Source organism: Arachis ipaensis, chromosome B06 (genome assembly GCF_000816755.2).
Source record: "Arachis ipaensis cultivar K30076 chromosome B06, Araip1.1, whole genome shotgun sequence".
NCBI classification, from domain to species: domain Eukaryota; kingdom Viridiplantae; phylum Streptophyta; class Magnoliopsida; order Fabales; family Fabaceae; genus Arachis; species Arachis ipaensis.
Genome location: NC_029790.2, coordinates 22,536,574 through 22,557,362, shown reverse-complemented (window position 1 = coordinate 22,557,362; position 20,789 = coordinate 22,536,574). Strand labels below are relative to the sequence as shown.

The 20,789-nt window shown below is 35.0% G+C and overlaps 1 protein-coding gene across 4 annotated transcripts; it reads right to left on the bottom strand.

Annotated features, from left to right (window-relative positions):
• On the bottom strand, positions 1,040–10,443 carry LOC107646188. 4 transcript variants are annotated; one of them, XM_021104262.1, is made up of 6 exons: positions 10,163–10,443; positions 9,340–9,387; positions 6,089–6,231; positions 5,888–5,969; positions 5,683–5,799; positions 1,040–1,444 (listed from the first exon to the last, which is right to left on the bottom strand). In XM_021104262.1, the coding sequence occupies exons 3-6, from the start codon at positions 6,208–6,210 to the stop codon at positions 1,403–1,405; spliced, it is 363 nt and encodes a 120-aa protein (XP_020959921.1). In that variant the 5' UTR covers positions 6,211–6,231; positions 9,340–9,387; positions 10,163–10,443; the 3' UTR covers positions 1,040–1,402. The 4 variants fall into 4 exon arrangements, with proteins under 4 accessions (XP_020959921.1, XP_016205877.1, XP_016205878.1 ...); XM_016350391.2 differs by lacking the exon at positions 1,040–1,444 and adding an exon at positions 3,341–3,578 and having other exon boundaries at positions 10,163–10,442; XM_016350392.2 differs by lacking the exons at positions 1,040–1,444; positions 9,340–9,387 and adding an exon at positions 3,341–3,578 and having other exon boundaries at positions 10,163–10,442.

Sequence of the window (20,789 nt, the reverse complement as noted above, 5' to 3'; positions counted from 1 at the left end):
AATATTAATAAAAAAATATCCAAAAACTAAAAAAAAATATAACAAACTATTTAAAAGAATAATTCAAAAGAAAAGTCTAGGGGCAGCAATTTTATTACATTTTGGCCAGCATGTAACCAGCAGAGAAATGTGAACTATTAGATGATATCTCACACCAATCTCACACTATCAAATCATCATTGATGGTTAGTTGATGGCTACCAATCACAAATGTTGCTGGCCCGTAACATTGCTCTAATTCAAAACCAAAAAGAGAAAACATCCAAAAACATAATAAAAAAAAAATTATCCAAAACTTAAGAGAAATAAACGTCTAAAACTAGTAGAAGAATCATCCAAAACGAAGAAGAAGAGCAACGTGGTTATTCTGTGCGCATAACGGAGGAGGCGTAATTCGTGGCCATCTTCTTCGTCGAAACGCAAGCGGCGTTGCGGCTTCGCATAAGAGGCGTTGCGGCAGCCAATGACGAAAGGAGAGGCGTCGTTGTTTAGCGGCATGAGCAGCGACAGTCTCACTCGATGTTTTGTTGCGTGCATGCGATGACGGAGGAGGGAGGAAGCTGCGTGCGTGTGTGCGGCATTGCGTTCATGGAGGGAGGGGAAGGGGCGCAGAGTTTGAGTGGTGGTGCGGAGGGAGGGGAGGCTGCATCCGTGCGTGCCGGTGGGAGAGCACTGCGTTGGCGACGGAAGGGCGCCGCGTGCCTGGGTGTTGGCGGATGCCGCGGCACACACGTGGCTATGCCTGTGTGTTGTTTTTTTCATTGTATACTATCAATGCGGTGAGAATGAAATTAGGATAGACTCTTTTGAATGTTTTTTTTTTTAATTTGTTTTTTTAATTGGTTGTAGGTCCTTTATACTTTTTCGTATAGTAGATGATAAAACAATTCTTTTAAAGTTGAATTAAGTCAATAAATAAATTGAATTTAAATCTTTCTTATTTTTACTTTTTGTAAGGATAGAAAGCGTCACAAATCATCTACTCTAAAAACTTATTAACCAGTTAAATAAAATTACATAAATGATTATATTATGTATATTAGAATAGAATATATATTTTTGTAATTTTTTTTGGTCTTAATACAATACAACACATTCATACTACACATTCGAACACACTAAATGAGTTCTTTTCTCCTTTTGGCTGAAGTCAAATTCAAACTCAGATGCGGCTATTTGGGAGGCACATGATCTAATAATTATCTATCTCACCATTTTCCTCTAAGTGTGATAGTTCGTAAAACACCAAGTGAGTACAGTAGCCACTAACCTCCACCAACCATGTGCTTTGAATGTTGTGGTGGCGGTGGTTCAATTGTATTAGGTCCTGGGAAAGGCTTGCTTGGAGGAGCTGGAGGCAAGAAGCTATTTGAATAAGTAGCAGTGTAAAAGTTGTTGCTTATCATCTCATGAATCCTCTTATTAAATACCGAAATCTCCTCGTCTAATGGAATCAAAGAAAATTATATATCATATATAATGCAACTTTAAATTATATATGGCATCATTGCAACATTCTTTAAAGTTTTTGAATTAAAGATAAAGAAATGTTCATTCAAAAATAACAAGGCATGAAATTGCAATTTACTTGTGATGAATTTAAGTATTAACTAAAAAATATTTTAAAATAATAATTTGGTTTATTTGAAAATATTTCCTATTTATAATTAATTATGAATACAATATCGAGGTAGATGCGAAATAATATTTTACAGTATATAGTATTTGGTATTAGGGGTTAGCTGGCTTCAAATATCAAAATGTTTTGTAAAGTCTGTTTACTTGTTTTAAAAAAAATTATAAAAGTTTATTTGAATAATTATGCTCTAATTTTCACAAAAATTATTTCTGTTACTAAACAAAAGAATAGAAGGATAAATTATTTTCACAAAATAATTTATAGTTCTCCGTATATGTTCGTATGATTATGTTAGGTTGCATTTTCCTTACATGTATAAACCAAGTAAAAACTACTTAACAAAATGTATAATTAGCACATATGCATGTTATTATGTGACAGGGAACATAACAAAAGCAACAATCATTGTCTATGAACTAGACATACACATTACAATATCACATATATTGTTAACATTGATCTGTCATGCCTACAAGTTACAAAATTCCACTGTCCATGTATCAAGCAGAGACGGATGAATATAGTTCCATACTAAACATTCAGTATCTCTATTTAATTATTATATATATAGACAAACGAAAAGGAAAAAATGGAAAATACATTCTTTAATTTTTGGTCAAGAAATCAAAGAGAAGACTCACCCTCAAGTAGTACGCAATTCAAGGCTTCGGAAGACACAAGAACAGAAAGGAGAACAAATGATATATAAACTTTTGAATTAGACATATGATCTCTTGTTTGCAATGTAATGAAAAAGGGATCGGAGTTGAAGCGTGAAATAGTGAAATAATAATATTCTTCCTACGAATAAATTAACTACCAATCATATATAATAATAAAAGTACATATCATAATTTGAAGATGCATGACCACTTACCAGTACAGAAGGTCATGAGTAAAATGTATTATATTACTACTACGTGGCTTTTGCCATGCAAGATGAGACTTTATATATAGTTTATAATGGCTAGATATATTAGTGATAATACATTTTCTTTTATTGAAGTGATAATACATTTTTTAAATTTTATTAGGTCGACAAATATTGTAAATGGGTTATTAAATTAGTGGCCCAAATAACAAACAGATCTAAAAAAATCATGGAGAAGAAAATGTAAAGTAGCGACAATGTAATTCCATAGCAGAAAGTCTAAGAAGCCAACACTTTTATTAAAATCTGACCAACATTTAACCAACAAAAGAAAAGTGAATAATCCTACACCATTAAAAATACCAATGAAGGCTAATTAATGACTACAAATCACAAGCCAATGAGTAATAACTCAAATGGCATAATCTTCCCATACTCATCTAAGAGGTTGCGGGTTCGAGTCTTCATATCTTTGGTAAAAAAAAAATGACTACAAATCACAAAACTTGTTGGCCCACCACTCCTCAATCCGAAATTACTAATATCACTCTTATTCAACATTCTTTTATATTATTTTTCCAAAATACCCTCTCTTTTTCCTTAATTCCCCTTTTCACCCTGCTATACTTAAATTTCCTTCGGGTGCCTCTCATCTTCTACATTTGCACAACTACAAGGTGTTCATGGTTCGAGAGTAGAATATTAAAAAACAGAAAAGGTAGTTAATGTTGTACTTATTGGCAAGCAACAAGTCATACAAGATCTTGGGAAGAATAGAAAGAGTTTGTATATGGCTAAGAAGAATGATAAATCTTTTTTTTAGAGACAAAAAACAGAATCAATGCTCAAGACACTATATTCCTTGATCATAAAAAGCCGGTTATAGCATACATGGCAGCCCAAAACTTGAGCAAGTACTCAATCATCAAGTAATTTTCATATGGCTATGTAATTATTATATTAAAACAACTCCCAGATTATCAAATATCATCGGAGTTAAATGGTTAACTTTTCCCATTAACCACTTCCATCAAGCTGTCCAAGTGAAAGCAAGTGTGCCATGTATTTCTGTAAGAAGCCAAAATACAATGTAGTTAAAAGTAAAATGTAAATGTCAAAAACACCAAAACATTTTCCTACTAGATGGAGTCGGTTATATGCATCAAATAATGTCATTGTACCCAAATATGCTAAACCTCTCCCGGCCACCTCATTCAAAATGTAGATGTCTAACATCTAAGAATTTAATTTTAAAGTGATCCTCCCTTGAATTTAAAAGGCTATATGTCACATGTAATGGAAAGAGGATGGTGAAAACTCAAAATTCTTTGCCTATGAACCCTTTTTGACCTAAGATACTAAGGGGAAGGAGGTGATGGTCTGGGGACCTTAGTTTGGATAAGGTATTTTAAAATTTTAATGAATTTAAAATACTATATAAGTAAATTGCCAAAATCCAAATACATGGAACTTTAAAATACCTTATTTGTATATGCAGCAAGAGAAGATGAAAAGGGATACATATGTGGCAAGTTTGATTGCAAATTCTTTTCTTTATATATTATCAATCAAGTTTTCATGAAAGGATAATAGAAAGAGTTTTGATTCCTTCTCTCACCAGGTATCTTGGATTCTCTACTCTATTAAGATCCTTGGAATTTATAAACTTCTTTGTATTAATGTCCAAACAAAACATTTTAAGTTAAAGGATTTTAAAAAATAACATTCCAAATGTTTTATCCAAGCACACTCTTAAGCTTGGATGTAGAGATTTAACCACTAGGCTGTGGGCTAAACTACCTATACCTTCCATATACACTTCAAACAGACCCAAACCAATACAACGTAATAAAAAACGAAAAAAAAAAAGTGTGCAATGTTGAAGCCAAGCAGTTATGCTTAAATATGTTTTCTTTTCCTTGTAAATATAATAAATTCTAGTTTTAGTCCATCCATCAACTTTTTTTGGGCTTTATTCCAAACTTTTCTAGAAAGCTTGTTTTAGTCCTTGTATTCCTCATTCTTGAGGACCAATGTGGATACATGCATTGTTCAAAATGATTGTACTAAAACCAAGCATTTTTGAAAGATCTGAAAAAAAACAAAACAAAACAAACAAAAACAAAAACAAAATTTGAGAAACCAAAACCATAATTTGCTCCTTTTAAAAGGATTAAAAACATGTTTAAAATCTTGCAGTCCTGACAAAAAGTACACCTCCCATGGTTGGATTGAGTCCAATGAAATGCTTAGCCGTCAACAAAAAGTTAAGAAGGAAAAATATTTTACGTGATACTTCAATTGCAAATATTATTAAAGACTTCAATCATAAGCATTCCTCCAATACGTTTCTAAGATTATGCTTTACCATATAACTTTTCTCTTTGTTTATATTTTCTATTTGCAGAACTTACCTATCTTACACTAGTGTAGGACCTAAATTCTAAAATTTAAGCATTTTTATTTCATCTTTTAACTCTCCAATACCAGCAACTATGATATTCCTCAAACATTCAATAGACAAGACTGAAATCCATCCTTTACGTACTCTTCCATATACTTGCATTATCCTTTGAAAAGTCAATTTTCCAAGCAAATATTGATGCACCTTCTTATCAATGATTTCTCTATATTACTTTTAATGAAACTATGTAGTGGACCTCACAAAGTCACTTAGCCAGGAAGAGAGACTGTTCAATGGTTCCTTAATAATAGTGCTATAATGACCAATGGCCAGGAATAACTCTGAATTTGACTAAAAGTGTATTCACTAGGATGTGTTAGTAATTTTCATTTTGGTGGAGAAGAAAGGAAATGGAAGGGATTTGAAAAGCAGCTGAGTTTATTGTATTATCCTTGTAGAAGTTAAAGGAATTTATTAAAATTTAATAACTGTTAAAAAAATTCAGACACAGAACGTGAGGAACTAAGAAATTCAAATGATTAAATCGATTCGTGCCTGAAATTTGATGAACCAACTTGACCAATTACTCTAAAATGAAAAAATCATAAGATTCGAGTTTCACATAAAACTAGGATTTATAAAACAATGTCTTTAAGTATCAATATCAGTGGTAAAAAGTAAAAATTGTTCTGATTCCAGAATTAATATAAACAATTCTAAAATTAAGAAAAATCAAAATAGAGAGTAGCATATAGGCTTGAAACTTACTGAATGGTATGCATATGGAGCCTTCCCTTGACGATCGAAGTGTTTGGCCATGATGCAGAACTCAATTGGACCCCATTCTTCAGCTTCAAAGCAGTTTCCAAGAGCAGCCTTGTACAACTAATAACAATTTGCAAACACTACTATTATCCTTGAGAAAAAAAGGTATAAAAGATGCGCATTTTCTAAATTATATAATGGCAAATACCTTGGAAGTATCTGTTAAAAGCTCAGTACCAGCCGGGTACGATGCGTAGAATTGATCGGCTCTGGAATATCCTGCCCGGGTTCTGAAACACCAAAATCATATATTGACTCCAGAGAATAGCATTCAAACCAATCTTGTAAAAATTGTAAAGCATGCAAAATCTAGTATTAAAAAAAAAGGTAAAAAGGTTGTTAGACTCACGTATTGCTAACATAAGCATAGCTTATGAGTGTGGCAAAGCAGTAGAATCCAGTATATGACACCAATCTTCGAAACTTCTGAATCTTTAGTATCTCTTTGAATTCATCATAGAGCCTCATCATGGACAATGATTAGAATTCACCCTGAGAAACAAAGGGAGCCAACAATAGGTTCATCAAACACATGATGTGCACATATTGTCATTGATTTCTTGTTACATAACGTATGCCAAAATATTATCAAACAAGTTACCAAACACAAATGAGGCAAACAAACAATGGAAGACCCACCACTTAGCCATTAGAAACTATGATGGATTTCGCTGCAAAACATACCATCTAGTAACGAAAGGAAACAAAGAAGAACCAAGTTTTGTGAAACCTGCTTCTACTTCTTCCTTTATATTTTTTTATTTCTACATTTTTAAAATTTCTCAAATCTTTATTTTTCATTTCCTTAAAATACAGACATATAGCTCCACGTTTCACTATATCCTTCTTCCTAATGCTTTTGTTTGCTTTCCTGTAGCTATAGGAATTGGCCTCATTTGTTAGAATTAGCATTAAATATTGGCTTTGAAAAGTAACCAAATGTGATGAAAGCTGGAATTCCTCAAAGTCTTACCAAGTACTGGTGACAATGGAAATTTCATATGTTAATTAACCTGTTAGATCAAAGGGAATAAATGTAAATTGAAAGAATCAAAGAGTGTTTGAAATTTGGACAATCTATTGTTGAAAATCTTCTCCCCCTACATATGCATCATTATTACATTCTCTTTTTTTTCCCTTTATTTATTTGTTTATTTTTCAGAAATCATGAATGGCAAAGAACCGCCTAACTTCAAAGATTATGTCAGAAACTTTAACAAGGATAACTCAGGAAAAATGTAACAACAATATCCAAAGCCGACAACATTACTATCTAACGGCTTAAAGAAGTGCTAAGGATTAGCTTAGGGAACTAAAACATGTCTATGACATTAACAGAGAAGGGAGCTCCAGATGAACCAATTATTACAGTTCCAACTACAGCAAATTCAATGTGAGCACACAGTATTAGAAATTATAATCTGTCCGCAGAATCAACTTTGAACATGCCTTACTATTTCATTTGGCCAAAAGTTAAGTCATCAGGTTCATCGAGATATAAGCTCCAACGTATATGTCCATTCTTACTAATGAAAAAGGCATGAAAACCTCAAGCTCGTCCATCGGAAGTTATGGTTTGTAGAATAAAAATTCCAGACTTTATGGTTTGAATTCCAAACTAAGGCATGTTTCCTTCCAATCTTTAATTAAATTCAAATGACAAACAGGGTGAGAGAGAGACTGAGAGAGACATAGTTATCAGCAAGGTTTTGAAAACCGGACCGGTCATCAAACCACTCTAGTTATTGGTTCATTAGTTCATTGGTCCAACTGGTTCAACTGTAGTCCAACCGAAAAAACCACTTTATAATAAAATATAAATAAATATCCTAAAGCATAAGTATAGTCTAATCAAGGTTCAGAAAATCGAACCGGTCATCAAATCGCTCTAACTACTGGTTCACTGGTTTATTAGTTTAACCGGTTCAACCGTAGTTCAACCGAAAAAACCGTTTTATAATAAAATAATAAATAAAATATAAATAAACACACTAAAACATAATTATAGTCTAATATAAACTTTAAAATATCATCCAAATTAAAAATACTACATAAACCACAATGTTATGATCTCATTCAAATACAAACTCAAAAGTCAAATAACAAAACCAACCAAACACAAAATGCCAACATCCAATAACAATAACAATAACAATATAATCCATACCTAAAAATTAGCAGCAATCTAATAACAATATAATCCAATCTAATAACAATATCACAGCAATCCATAACAGCGGCAAAATTCAATCTAACAACAATATAATCCAATCTAACAACAATTATTCAATCAATAACAGCATGCAAATTCACAAATTAATTAACAATTATTCAATCCATAACAAGTTCACAGATTAATCAACAATAATTAATTAATTATTCAACAATTATTGTTTAAAAAACACCTAGAAGCTAGAAGGCAGAAGCATAACACAGAGGGGGAACCGGTTCATAGAACTGACCTGTGGAACCACGTGATGCCGACGAAGGTGGAACAGAGGTGTGCGACGGAGGCAGGAGGCAAGCCCGGCGAGGATGCTTCCCGAGCTGAAACGGCGACGATGGTGGAGAGCTGCACAATCGGCAACGAAGCTCCAACTTGCGACGGCGGCGGGAGCGGTCCAGTGACTAGACGGTTGTGACGGAGACAGCTCGCCGGCAGTGACAGGAATGACAAGCTCGAGGGTGGAGGGAGAGGGACTGCTGCGCCGTTGTGCTGGGTTGGGATTGGGAGACATTGGGTAATGCTTTAGGGTTAGGGGTTCACACGTTTAGGGCTTTAGGCAACCAAAGTGAACAAAACGGTGCGTTTTGCTTAAAATTAAAAAATCGGCCGGTTCACGGTTCGGTTTGACCGACCGGTTTTCAGCCAGTTTGGCAGTCCAACAACGGTTTTCTGATTAGGCAGTTTTGGCATTAGTCCGAACCAGCATTCCCATCGGTTCGCGGTTCGACTGGCCAATTCGAACCGATTTTCAGAACCTCTGTGTCTAACATAAACCTTAAAATGTCTTCTAAATTTAAAGTAGTACATCAAATATTATCAACTAAAGTCTTACAATCTTATCAAAGTACACTCTTAAAAGTTAAATAACAAGAGAAAATATCCAAATATAAAATGACATCATGAAAATTTGTCATAATATCAACAATTTAATATCCATTATATTACTATTGAAATCTTCAATACAATCACAAACTAAAACACAATGGAGCCCAAAGCATAAACACAGCACAGCATAATATTCCAACAGAACATTACTATGCGAAAAAAGCACAAAACAGCAGCACAGAGCAACCAGAGCTAATCAATAATCAATTAATCATTCAATAAAAACACAAAACACAATATGATTTCTGAACCAAGTATAAAAAACAAAAAACAAGCACTAGCAGTGAGCACTGCAATTTTTTTTTACTTCAAAAGGGGATCATAAACAACTGGTTCTATGAAAGTAAAATAAATAAAACAAACAAACTACAATAATATGTTCAAACAAACTACAATGCCAAAAATAGACCAATAATGAAATAATGTAGGGTTTCTCTTTTCAATTCTATGCTCAAGCTTGTGGGGGACCAGAATCAACAGAGTAATACCGTTGGAATAGTCTTCCTTCTTAATTCTTATATACCTCCAACTATTTCCTACAAAATGAAAATTGAGCACAAAACATGTCCTTAAATAAAAAACAGTACAACACCCAGAAATCAATAAGAATATTAAGCACCAACTTATGGCAAAATGTACCGTCAAGGATACATATATTCATGTTTTTGCGTGTTTGTTGCCACTTTATTTGGCTAATCAAGTTCAGTTTTAAAGTATGAAATCCCATTGGTTCTAGAAGGTGATTTCTTAACCAATAAATCAGATTGCATAGTGTCAAACACTTAAATTTTAAGTCAAAAAGTGAGGCTTGGTGGTATTAAGCATAAAGTGAAATTAACAAGATTCAAACTTTGCACACAATTACTTTCAAGTTGACATAATAGTGATTACTCACATATCATTTCAGTGTTTCTCTTTATTCAATGGTATTAACACAGACAGAAATGATAATTACCTGATTTCTGAGAGCTAAAACAATAAAACATAGTTACTAAAATGTCAGTAAGACGATGATTATGCGAGTTCCTTTCAATACACAATTTGTTACATTTTGTGATTAAAATACAAGTATTCCTTTAGGCAATGAGCACAAAATTTATCATCAAGAAACTTTAACAAGAAGCAAGAACAAGCCAATAACAATTTATCAGTATCAGTTTATCATCAATCAGTAAGCCAGTAACAGAGTGAAGCAACCCAAAACAAGCAAGAACAAGCCAGTAAGAGAGTTAAAATTTTTCATCAAGCAGTGAGCAGAGCCAATCAACCAACAAAAAGCACCTAGCGCTGACTGAGCATCCGAGGCATTACCTTCGGCGAGGGCAGTGACCATAGATTTGAGGGAGAGCGACGGACGACGGGAAGCTGGCAACGAACACTGGTGAGCTGGATACGGACGATGGGGAGCTGGCGACGAACAGGACGGACGGACGACGTTGGAGCAAGACCTGGAGATACTGGCGTTTGGCGAACAACCACGACGAACCAGGCGGCGACGGTGAGATCAACCGCGGCACAATGGAGGCTAGGGGTTTTCAAGGAAGAATGTGAAGAGTTCTGCGTGAGTGAAAGCCTGAAAGGGGGAGAGACTGGTTTCTCAATTCAGAAACCCTTTTTTTTTTATAGCAGAACATCATGATAAATGGGAAGAATTGAGAAAGGCCCATGTCATACTATTATTCGTCTCAAAAATTTAAATAAATAAAAAAAGGGATGCTCCTATAAAGATGCATGAAACGTCTTTTTGTAAAGACGCTAAAATTATAAAAATAAAATTAAAATAAAAACTTAAAATGTTTCACAAATATATTTTAACATGGTTGATGGTGAAAACTGGATTTTACATTACACCTAATGATAGAATCAGGATATATTATTGTATCATCTGATTTTCTCCTTTTATCTTTTTTTTACTGAATCAAGATATATTATTGTATCATCTGATTTTCTCCTTTTATATTTTTTTTATTGCATTTTTTATATGAGACAAAAATTAAAATAATCTACTAATTTATCGATAACTAACTTGTTTAAGTTGCTATTATTGTGTTTTCTTAATTCAACCCTCCTTCTCAAATCTCTGAAAAACGTTTAAATTTATTTATTTTTGAAATGACTTTTTTATTATTATGTTCAACCATCATCTTTTTTACTATTTTTTCTTTTTTTTTAACACAGTACAATATTTCACTTCTCGCTGTCTACCACCCATTGCTATTGACCAGTGATCATTGCACTACTATTGTCGACTACCATAAACCCTAAATTATAAACTATAAATTTTAAATCCTAAATTTTAAATTTTAAATCATAATCTCTATCCTTAATCTTAAATACTAACCCTAAATCCTATCAAGTGAAGATTATAAAAATAATCTTATGATAAAGAAAAAATTGACTAATACTAACTAATTAAAGATTAATTTTTTATATTTATTCTCAATCCAAACGAAGCTAAATTATTCTATATTTTTAGAGTCTAACTACAGAACTAATTTTTTGATAATAAATTTTAGCAATTTTTTTTTTTATTCTTATATTCATGATCTCCACTCTCACATCTTTTGTGATCATTCTCCGTATGTTTTTCCTACATGTGTAAACCAAGTAAAACTACTTGTTAACAAAATGTATAATTAGCACATATGCAAGTTTTTATGTGAGAGGGAACATAACAAAAGCAACAACAATCATTAACTATGAAGTAGACATACAATATCACGTATATTGCTAACATTGATCTATCATGCCTACAAGTTACAAAATTTCACTGTCCATGTATCAAGCAGAGAGTCTAGGAATGACAAAACTCCCCGAGACGCGGAGATTTTGCGAGGACTGCTTCGAATGGAGATCCGACTGTAAAAAAATTTTTTTACGGGGATAGGGACAGGGGACACAATTCTTTCGAGGCAGGCGTGGGGACGCGAACGGAGATTCCCATTCCGTCCTCATTAATCCCCGAAATTCATAAATTTATTGAATTATCTTAATCCTCATTTGCATAATCATTCTTCAATTCAGAGATCCCTAACGCTGTCTATACTTCATCCAACCTCTCTACAGCCACCCCCTCGCCACTCTCTCTTCTTGCCGCATTGTCACACCTCACCGTGCCATCATCCTTACTGTGTCGTGCTCTTTATTTGCGGTGTTCCTTTTCGTAACTCTGCCGTCGTGTCCATTCTCCTCTCTATTCCTGCGTCTCCCACCTCGTCCATTGCTTTGTCCTCTGACTCGCCGTTGCGTCCCCCCACTACGTCATTTCAAAAGAAGTCACCATCTTATTGTTTAGACTTTTTGTATAAAATCTTGCTGTTTTTTGTATAGGATGGATACTTGCAATTCTATTTATATGGAAATTAATAATTAATTAGAATTATCAAATAGATGGAGAATGGGTCCCTGCGGGGAATGAGGCTCTGTGGAAAATGGGGATGGGAAGCAATATTCCCCTATGACAAGAAACGGGAGTGAGGACGGGGAACAAATCTGGGAGCGGGGATGGAGAGCAGGGAGGCATCCCCTGCCCCCGCCCCACCCCATTGACATCCCTAGTAGAGAGAGGATGAATATAGCTCCATACTAAACATCTACTATCTCTATTTAATTATTATATATGTAGACAGTTGAGTTTAGAGAATTAAACTATGATTAAGATAATGATTAAACATTATTTGATTAATATCAAATTACTTGTGTAATATATTTTGTTTAGTTTACAAAAAATAAAATAAATTGAAATTGACCTAAGAAGCAAATGCTCAAGCCCAAATACACACACAATGGTCCAAAGATATATAATTGCTACAGTCACAAATTCTTCTTAGCTGAAACAAAAATAAGCTTTTAGCAAAATTAAAAGAAAGAAAGAAGTTGGCCTAAGATCATCTCAAGTCCAATTCGGTAGCCACACCCAAATACATTCATTCACTAAGTCTTTAACCAAAAAATTCAAACTTCATTTCATTTGAACACACTTCATTCACCGAACCAAAACTCTCTCTTCTATTTCTTTCACATCACATCACTCTGTAACAAAAAATGTGAAGGAAACACTTGATGATCCCTCTTGGATAAAGACAATAGAAGAAGAATTGGTCCAATCTGAGAAGAATGAGGTTTGGACTCTAATGCCTTATCCGAATAGTAAGAAGGTAACGTATATTAAATGGATCTTTAGGAACAAATTGGGTGAGGATGATGGTGTTTATAGAAATAAATCTAGATTAGTAGCTCAAGGATATGACCAAAAAGAGCGCATTGACTTTGATGAGTCATTTTTCGATTGCTAGAATGGAAGCAATAAGATTATTGCTTGCATATGCAGCCCACAAAGGGTTTAAGTTTTTCAAATGAATATTAAGTGTGCATTTTTGAATGACTTTATTGATAGAGAATTATACGTAGCTCAACCCTCAGTTTTGAAAATAAAGATTTTTCAAACCATGTTTTTAAACTCTCTAAGGCTCTTTATGGTTTGAGATAAGTTTCAAGAGTTTGGTATGAAAGGCTGAGCTCTTTCTTGTTGAAAAATGGCTTACAAGAAAATACTACAGATACAACTCTTTCTATTAAAGAATCTAATGATCATTTCATACTTATTCAAGTTTATGTGAATAGTATTGTGTTTGGATCGGCAAATGAAGTCTTGTGTGATGAATTTAAAAAATTAATGACTAATGAGTTTGATATGAGTACGATGGGAGAAGTTATATTCTTTTTAGGACTCCAAATAAAACAAATTCCTAGTAAAATTTTTGTGCACCAAAATAAATATGCCAAGAAACTAATAAAAAATTTTGGTTTAGAAAACTCCGGATTTGAGTAAAAAACTTTGATCGACAAGCAAAGCTAAGCCAAGCAGGATAATTATTATTCAAGTTCATGGTATGGGATAAATAGCATAAGATCCAAACATATGCATGTTTTACTATCCTTATTACAATATCCTAAAAAAAGGAACGAAAACATATCATTGATATATATAGATAATGAACCTCTAAACCTTATAATTACAAATTGCTTCAATACTGCTCATATGTTTCCTCTTATGTCGTAGTCAATCATCAAATAAATTGAAAGATTATTGTCGTAAGTCGTTAGTTGTTAGGCTTAGTAGGCATGCTAAATATGTATGTTGATCAATTAATTAAACTTTTCATGCACACACAACAACTAATAACAGAGACACGTGGATTATAGGTAGCTCAAATGTCTTCATCAAGTAAATTTATGATCAAATAACATAGATATTTTTGAACCATGTGTTAATATATTTCAAAAGCTTGATCAATCAATGAAACTTTGAGTCCTAATCAGCTACTCTGCACCCCCCACCCACCACTTCCTTTTCTTCCTCTTTCATTCAAAGGGAATCTTATATCAATTCCAGCATCATTTTCTTAAGAGTCACATGAAATAGACGCCTAATTAGGCCTTTAATACTCTACGATACGGTAAGCATATTTTGTGGTTATTGCCATATCTTCTTTTAATGTATGCATGCATGCACATGCATGTAATACTGGATTCGATGACATATATGTATAAGCATATTTAATAAGTTCTTATTTGACAATTATTTGAAGATAAAAAATATATGCGATAAAAGGGAGAAGAAATCTTAGCTTGCACTGTTTGGAAGGTTGTCGCCACTATTATTAGTCTTGTAAGGTAGAATTAAGGTTACTTAATCTCAACTCTAATTAATAGGACTTGTAAATTGATAATAAAATATGATAAAAGATTAATAGAAAGAAAAAATGGCTAACATTATAATTTTTTGGCGATTTAAAGTTTAACGTTATACTTCTTCAAAAGCTTAATTACTTAATATTTTTTTTAAACAAAAAGTATAATTTTTGTCTTTAATATTTTTAAAAAATTTTTAAAATTATCTTTAATATTTAATTTGATTTAATTTTATCCTTAACATTTAAATAATATTTAATTATTCTTATTCTCAATTTTTTTTAACCGTTAACTCTAATTTAATATTTTCTTTTCCAATTACCCTTTTAAATTTAATTTTAATCCCTAATCCAATTTTCCCAATACAGAACCCTTCAACCTCCGTAACTCCACTTTTCATCCCTACCTTCACCAGATTACATCTCCATCTCCACCAAACCCAACACCCCAACCCTGCTGTTGCACCTTCACCTCACTTCACTAGTGCCATCGCAGTCGCTTCAACACTGCCATTGTAACACCCCACCACCTCCATTCATCACCGCACCCATTATCATCATCAACACTCTTCCTTACTCAAACACTACAAAAAAAAGTACGATTTTACAGTATTTATATAGTAAGGATTTTAAAAGATTTCTGCAAATTGACTCAAAAACTGTTTCTTGTTGTTAGATTTTAATTAGCAATTATTTTCATTCTAAATTGTAAGAGTTCCTTAAATCACTACAAGAAAAATGTTGAGTACTGTTGGATTTATTATAAAAAAAAATGAATAAAATTCGACGATAAGTTAATTACCGTGGGATTTATTGTCAAAAATAATCAGACAGTATAAACTTCGCTGGTAAATATTTACCGTCAGAATTTTTTCGTCTGATGGTAATTACAGTTGGATTCTGTGACGGATTACCAGCTCGAAAACCGATTGGTTATCGGCGAATTTTTCTGACAGTATTGTTGGCACCAAAAAATGTTATTTCGTGCACTATTATCGTCGAATTATTCCTACGGTAATTCCGATGATAATGTCAATTTTTTTAAGAAAATTTGAAATAAATAGTCAATTTTAATTTTAAAATTTTTCACACAATTAGTGGTCCACAAATTTTTTCAATCTTCTCCGTTATTCTTTTCTCAGATCTGCGAACCAAAATTCCCAAACCCGCGAAACCAAAAATTCCCAAATCAATAATCATATGACACTTTCTTCAACCCTTCCCCCAAATCTGCCATTAATTCTACTCCCCTAAGGCTCGCCGGTGCTCATAGTGGCTCTATTCTCCGACGACTCTTCAGGCTTACCGCTGTTCGTTTCTGCTTAATGTTCGTGTCGAACGGTTCTTCTTTTGTGTCGTTGCTACGCGGTTCACTACCTCCGGCGCCACCATTAGTATCTTCGGCGCACTTTCACCGTCTCCACACTTCCTTCCCTCTTTCTTCCTCTTTATTTATCCCTAACCACTAAACTACCACTACAAGAAAAATGCTTAATACCGTCAGATTTACCGTCGAAGATTAGCAGCGAGTTTTGTAACACCCTAATTAGCCTAAGCTTTACCTCGCGTCGTAAAGCAAAGGTTAATCAGAGATTACGACAGTTCTAAGCTCATACATAATACGTATATAGAAAGAATAGTATGATCTAGAAGCCTGATAAAGGATATAGCTCAAAAACAGGATTTCAAAAGCGCAAAATGTACTAATGAAGCCACTAACTTAAGGCATAAGATACAGATAAGATAAATTAAAATATAGTAGTATAATATCATAAGAATCTAGCCATGACTTGCAGAGTTTAAGCCGGCTAGCCATATACAGACCAAAGAGAACTAGACAGTAAAAACAACTTATACAATTTATTGTTCTCTCAAATACAAGCCTCTAGGCAAAACAAAATACAAGTGTGAGAGACATATACAAAATACGCCAAAAAAACTCAAAAGATATCCGGATCCTCTACTTCTGTCACCAACCAGACAACTCATCGAGGTGGGTTACGACCTGCATCTGAAAAATACAACAGAAATATGGTATGAGAACCGGAGGTTCTCAGTATGGTAACAGTGCCCAGTGATGTAGGATATAAGACCCCGGGACGCCAAAAGCAATCCTAACTCCATATCCATCACAAGATTCAAACTTAAGGCATACTAAAACAGTAAAGCATGATTATATAAACCTTAACATAAATAAACCGGGTAATCTATCTTAGGGGATTTCTATTCTAGCCAACACCGCTGTCCCACAGCCTTCACCAACCGATCCTCCGTGCGATCCCAGTAGAAATCACAAGTATTTACAATGCAAAGAAATCACAAGTAAAAGCATATAAAGCAATAATTCGAATAGCAATTAGGCATGTTATACAAATAGGCAAGCCATTACAAGTAGTCAAAGCATACAAACAGATAGAAAATACATATGATGAATGCCTGCCCTATTGGCTGTGATATCACATTGTCAGTTCAACTGCCAACCTGACACATCTCCATGGAGATGTCGCCCTTCAGAATCATCAATGGGAACCCCCGAGATATAGTGCTCGGATCACTGTCCAGGGTTTTGCGCCTGCACGCTCTATTGATCCGAAGGGATGCGAGCGGGATACTCTTGCCTCAGACCTCACATCTCAACGTAAGCAGGATTAACAACTATCCTTATGCCGCCGCCGCTACCTCGACAGGCGGGATTAACCACCGTCCCTGCCGGGCACATAGCATCTCATAATCTCAGTATAAATCAGTACTTCAGTGGTTTTTCAGAAAACATTTTCAGTATACATGGATCCATCATCTCATTTAGAGTCCTCGACTCATCTCAACTACTGTAAATTCACATTTCAGTTTCGAACTCAATAGTTCCTCAATTCTTATCTCATACATCAACCATTCATCACATAACGTCAAACCATCCTCAGCACGCCAGAAACCTAGGCCTCCGTTTTCTAAGTTTTCCAAATAATATCATCTAAAACCCCTAAATTCTTTCCCAATGCTTTAAATGTCTAAAATTAGGCCCAAGAGTCCTAAAATGGTGTTAGAGAATCTTACAACCTTGTTAGGAAGGTAGAATAGTTGAAATCAAAGAAAAATTTGAGAAACAGGGCGTGTGCATCTGCACAGAGGTGTGCGCGCGCACGCTCTGGAGAGTTTTAAAACGTGTGCGTACACACAGGGGTGTGCGTACGCACAGGTGTCAAAATTTACAAAGTCTGTTCACTTGCACAACCTGTGCCAGCTCCCCCTAACAGACTGGACTTCCCAACGTGTGCGTGCGCACAGGAGTGTGTGTACGCACAGGTTGCAATTTCTCATTGGTGTGTGCACGCACTAGCTGTGCTAGCGCTGCAACCAGTAAGCACTTCCCTGCCTGTGCGTCCGCACAGATTAAGATTTTCGCAGGGTTGTGCGTGCGCACATACCAGAAATCTTAAAATTCTGCAACTTTGCCAAATTTCAGATTTTTAACACCAACTTTGAATGATCATAACTTCCTCTACAAAACCCAAATTTTACAAACTTTATATCGAATTGAAGGGTTTTCAATAAGCTTTAATTTTAAACAAATTTCAATCAATTTTGAAAACCGAGGCAAAAGTTATGATCGAACAAAGTTCACAAAAAACCAACTTTTACCCAAATTCACAATTCCCACAATTCCTTACCATGCACATTCCAAACCATACCAAACCATTCAAAATTCTATTTTTCATCAAAATTAACCTTTTGTGTCATAGTACGTCAATCTTACCACATTTTCTTTCATATTTCACTATTCTCAACCTCAACATCAATTATATAACACTTATCATCAAACCACGTCCAAATTTACCCTTTCATCAACCTCAACATCACATCTATCAAAATAAACAAACTTTCTAATCCATACAATCATTTCAACATCATCATATTATTATCAATCATCATAATCGAATCCCAACATTCATCAACTCATCATAAACTATCATTCATCAACATTCAATACACCAACAATTATTTTATTTCAAACATATCCTATGGGTCACTAGCCTAAGTGTCCATGAATATTATATGCTACATAGAGGAAACCGAAATCATACCTTGGCTGATTCCCTATATGAACCCAAAACTCCAATTTAGCACAATTAAGCTCCCAACCACAATCCAAGCTTTCAATTCCACTCCAATAAGCACAATTAAGTTCCAATAGCTCCCAAAGTCACAATAATCAAGCTATATACATATAAATCACCACAAATCAACTTAGGATTCCACATAAACATAATCTCACAAGGGTTTAATTTCTCTTACCTTTTCCAACAGATTTGATAGCAAAAATCCAATGCTAAGCAAGGATTAGAGCAAACCTAAACATCCAAAATCACAAAAACTCACTTAACCAAAAGCCCTAAATACCCGAAATTTTGAGGAGAAGAACTGAAGGGATTTCATGGTTACCTTACTAGTTTCTTGGGCGAGTTTTGTAGAGCTCTTCACAAGAAATGCATAGCCACAAACGGTGCGGCGATCGGAGCTCTCTAGCTCAAGATATGAGCTTGAGAAGAAGAGGGTGAATAGTAAAAATGGAGGTTCTCTTCTCCTCCTTCTCAGCTGTGTGAGTGTGTTTGTTTGTGTGTTATGCTGAAATGGGTTCACTTATGAACCCTTTTATATGTTAGGCTTGGGCCCAACTTAGGCTCGGTCCAACCTGTTAGCGTTTTTAGCCCGTTTGGCCCAACTTCGGGCCAAAACTTTAAAATTAACGCCCGGTTTTCCATTTCTAATATTTTTCTAAGGTTTTTGACGGTTTTCACTTTTTCTCGTGCGGTACCGAGTAGACTCAATCTGGTTCAACCGGTTCAACTGTCGGTTCGCGGTTTTTCACGATTTTTAGCAGAAGGCACATTTTCTGACTCAAAAAGATCCACTGAGTCCAAAAATTACCTTTAAATCCTCAAATTCTCACTCTAACTTTTCGGAGTCTAATTTGGGCAATATTAATTACGTAATTAATCGGTTGATTAGTTACGGTTCTTACATTCTCCCCACCAAATAAGAATTTTTGTCCTCAAAATTTGAATTACCTGAGAATAGCTCGGGATAATCCTTTCGTATCTCAGACTCCAATTCCCACGTATGCTCCTCAACTCTTGCTCGCTTCCAAGCAACTTTGACCAACGAGACTTCCTTTTCTCGCAGCTTCTTCACACTAGTGTCATCGATCCTCACTGGCGTTACTTGAAAGGTTAAGTTCTCCCTCAACTCAACCAACTCAGGCTCCAACACATGAGCCGCATCCGACATGTACTTGTGGAGCTGTGACACGTGGAATACGTCATGCAGGTTAGACAGATGAGGTGGCAAAGCAACTTGATACGCTACCGGCCCGAATCGCGTAGAATCTCAAACGGTCCTATATACCTTGGGTTCAACTTCTTGGTTTTGATTGCTCTTCTAATCCCAGTTGTCGGTGTAACTCGCAGAAATACATGTTCTCCCACTTCAAACTTTAACGATTTTCTTCTCTGGTCTGCGTAGCTCTTCTGTCGACTCTGAGCAGTTAGAATCCTTACACAAATCTTCTTAATGTTCTCAGTAGTCTCTGCTATTACATCAGGACCCAAAACACTTGCTTCACCAGATTCATACCAACAAAGTGGAGATTGGCACTTTCGTCCATACAAAGCCTCATACGGAGCCATCCTAATGCTTGCATGAAAGCTGTTGTTGTACGCAAAATCCACCAATGGCATGTAACGATCCCAACTTCCGGGTTGATCCAACACACATGCTCTCAGCATATCTTCTAATATCTGAATAGTCTTTTCTGATTGTCCATTAGTTTGCAGATGATATGTGGTACTGAAACATAGCTTCGTACCGAAAGCTCTTTGAAAAGCTCCCCAAAACCTTGATGTGAATCGGGAATCACGGTCCGATACTATGCTCGATGGCACACCATGCAACCTTACTATCTCCTTGATATACAACCTAGCTAACTCCTCAATAGAACAGTTCACTCGGATAGGCAAAAAATGAACGGATTTGGTTAAGCGATCCACGACCATCCAAACCGGATTAAATCCCGACCTAGTCCTCGGTAATTCGGTCACAAAGTCCATTGCAATTCCTTTCCACTTCCACTGGGGAATCTCAAGAGGTTGTAGCATTCTCGACGGCTTCTGATGCTCTATCTTCACTTTCTGACACGTCAGGTATTTGGATACCACTGTTGCTATATCACCTTTCATCCCAGGCCACCA

Excerpts from the sequence above, each read along its gene's own strand:
- LOC107646188 (XM_016350391.2), bottom strand. The coding sequence starts at position 6,210 with ATGATGAGGCTCTATGATGAATTCAAAGAGATACTAAAGATTCAGAAG. Across the intron at positions 5,800-5,887 it reads TTTTAACAGATACTTCCAAG|TTGTACAAGGCTGCTCTTGG; the intron begins GTATTTGCCATT and ends AATTGTTATTAG. Across the intron at positions 3,579-5,682 it reads CTCCATATGCATACCATTCA|AAATACATGGCACACTTGCT; the intron begins GTAAGTTTCAAG and ends GGCTTCTTACAG.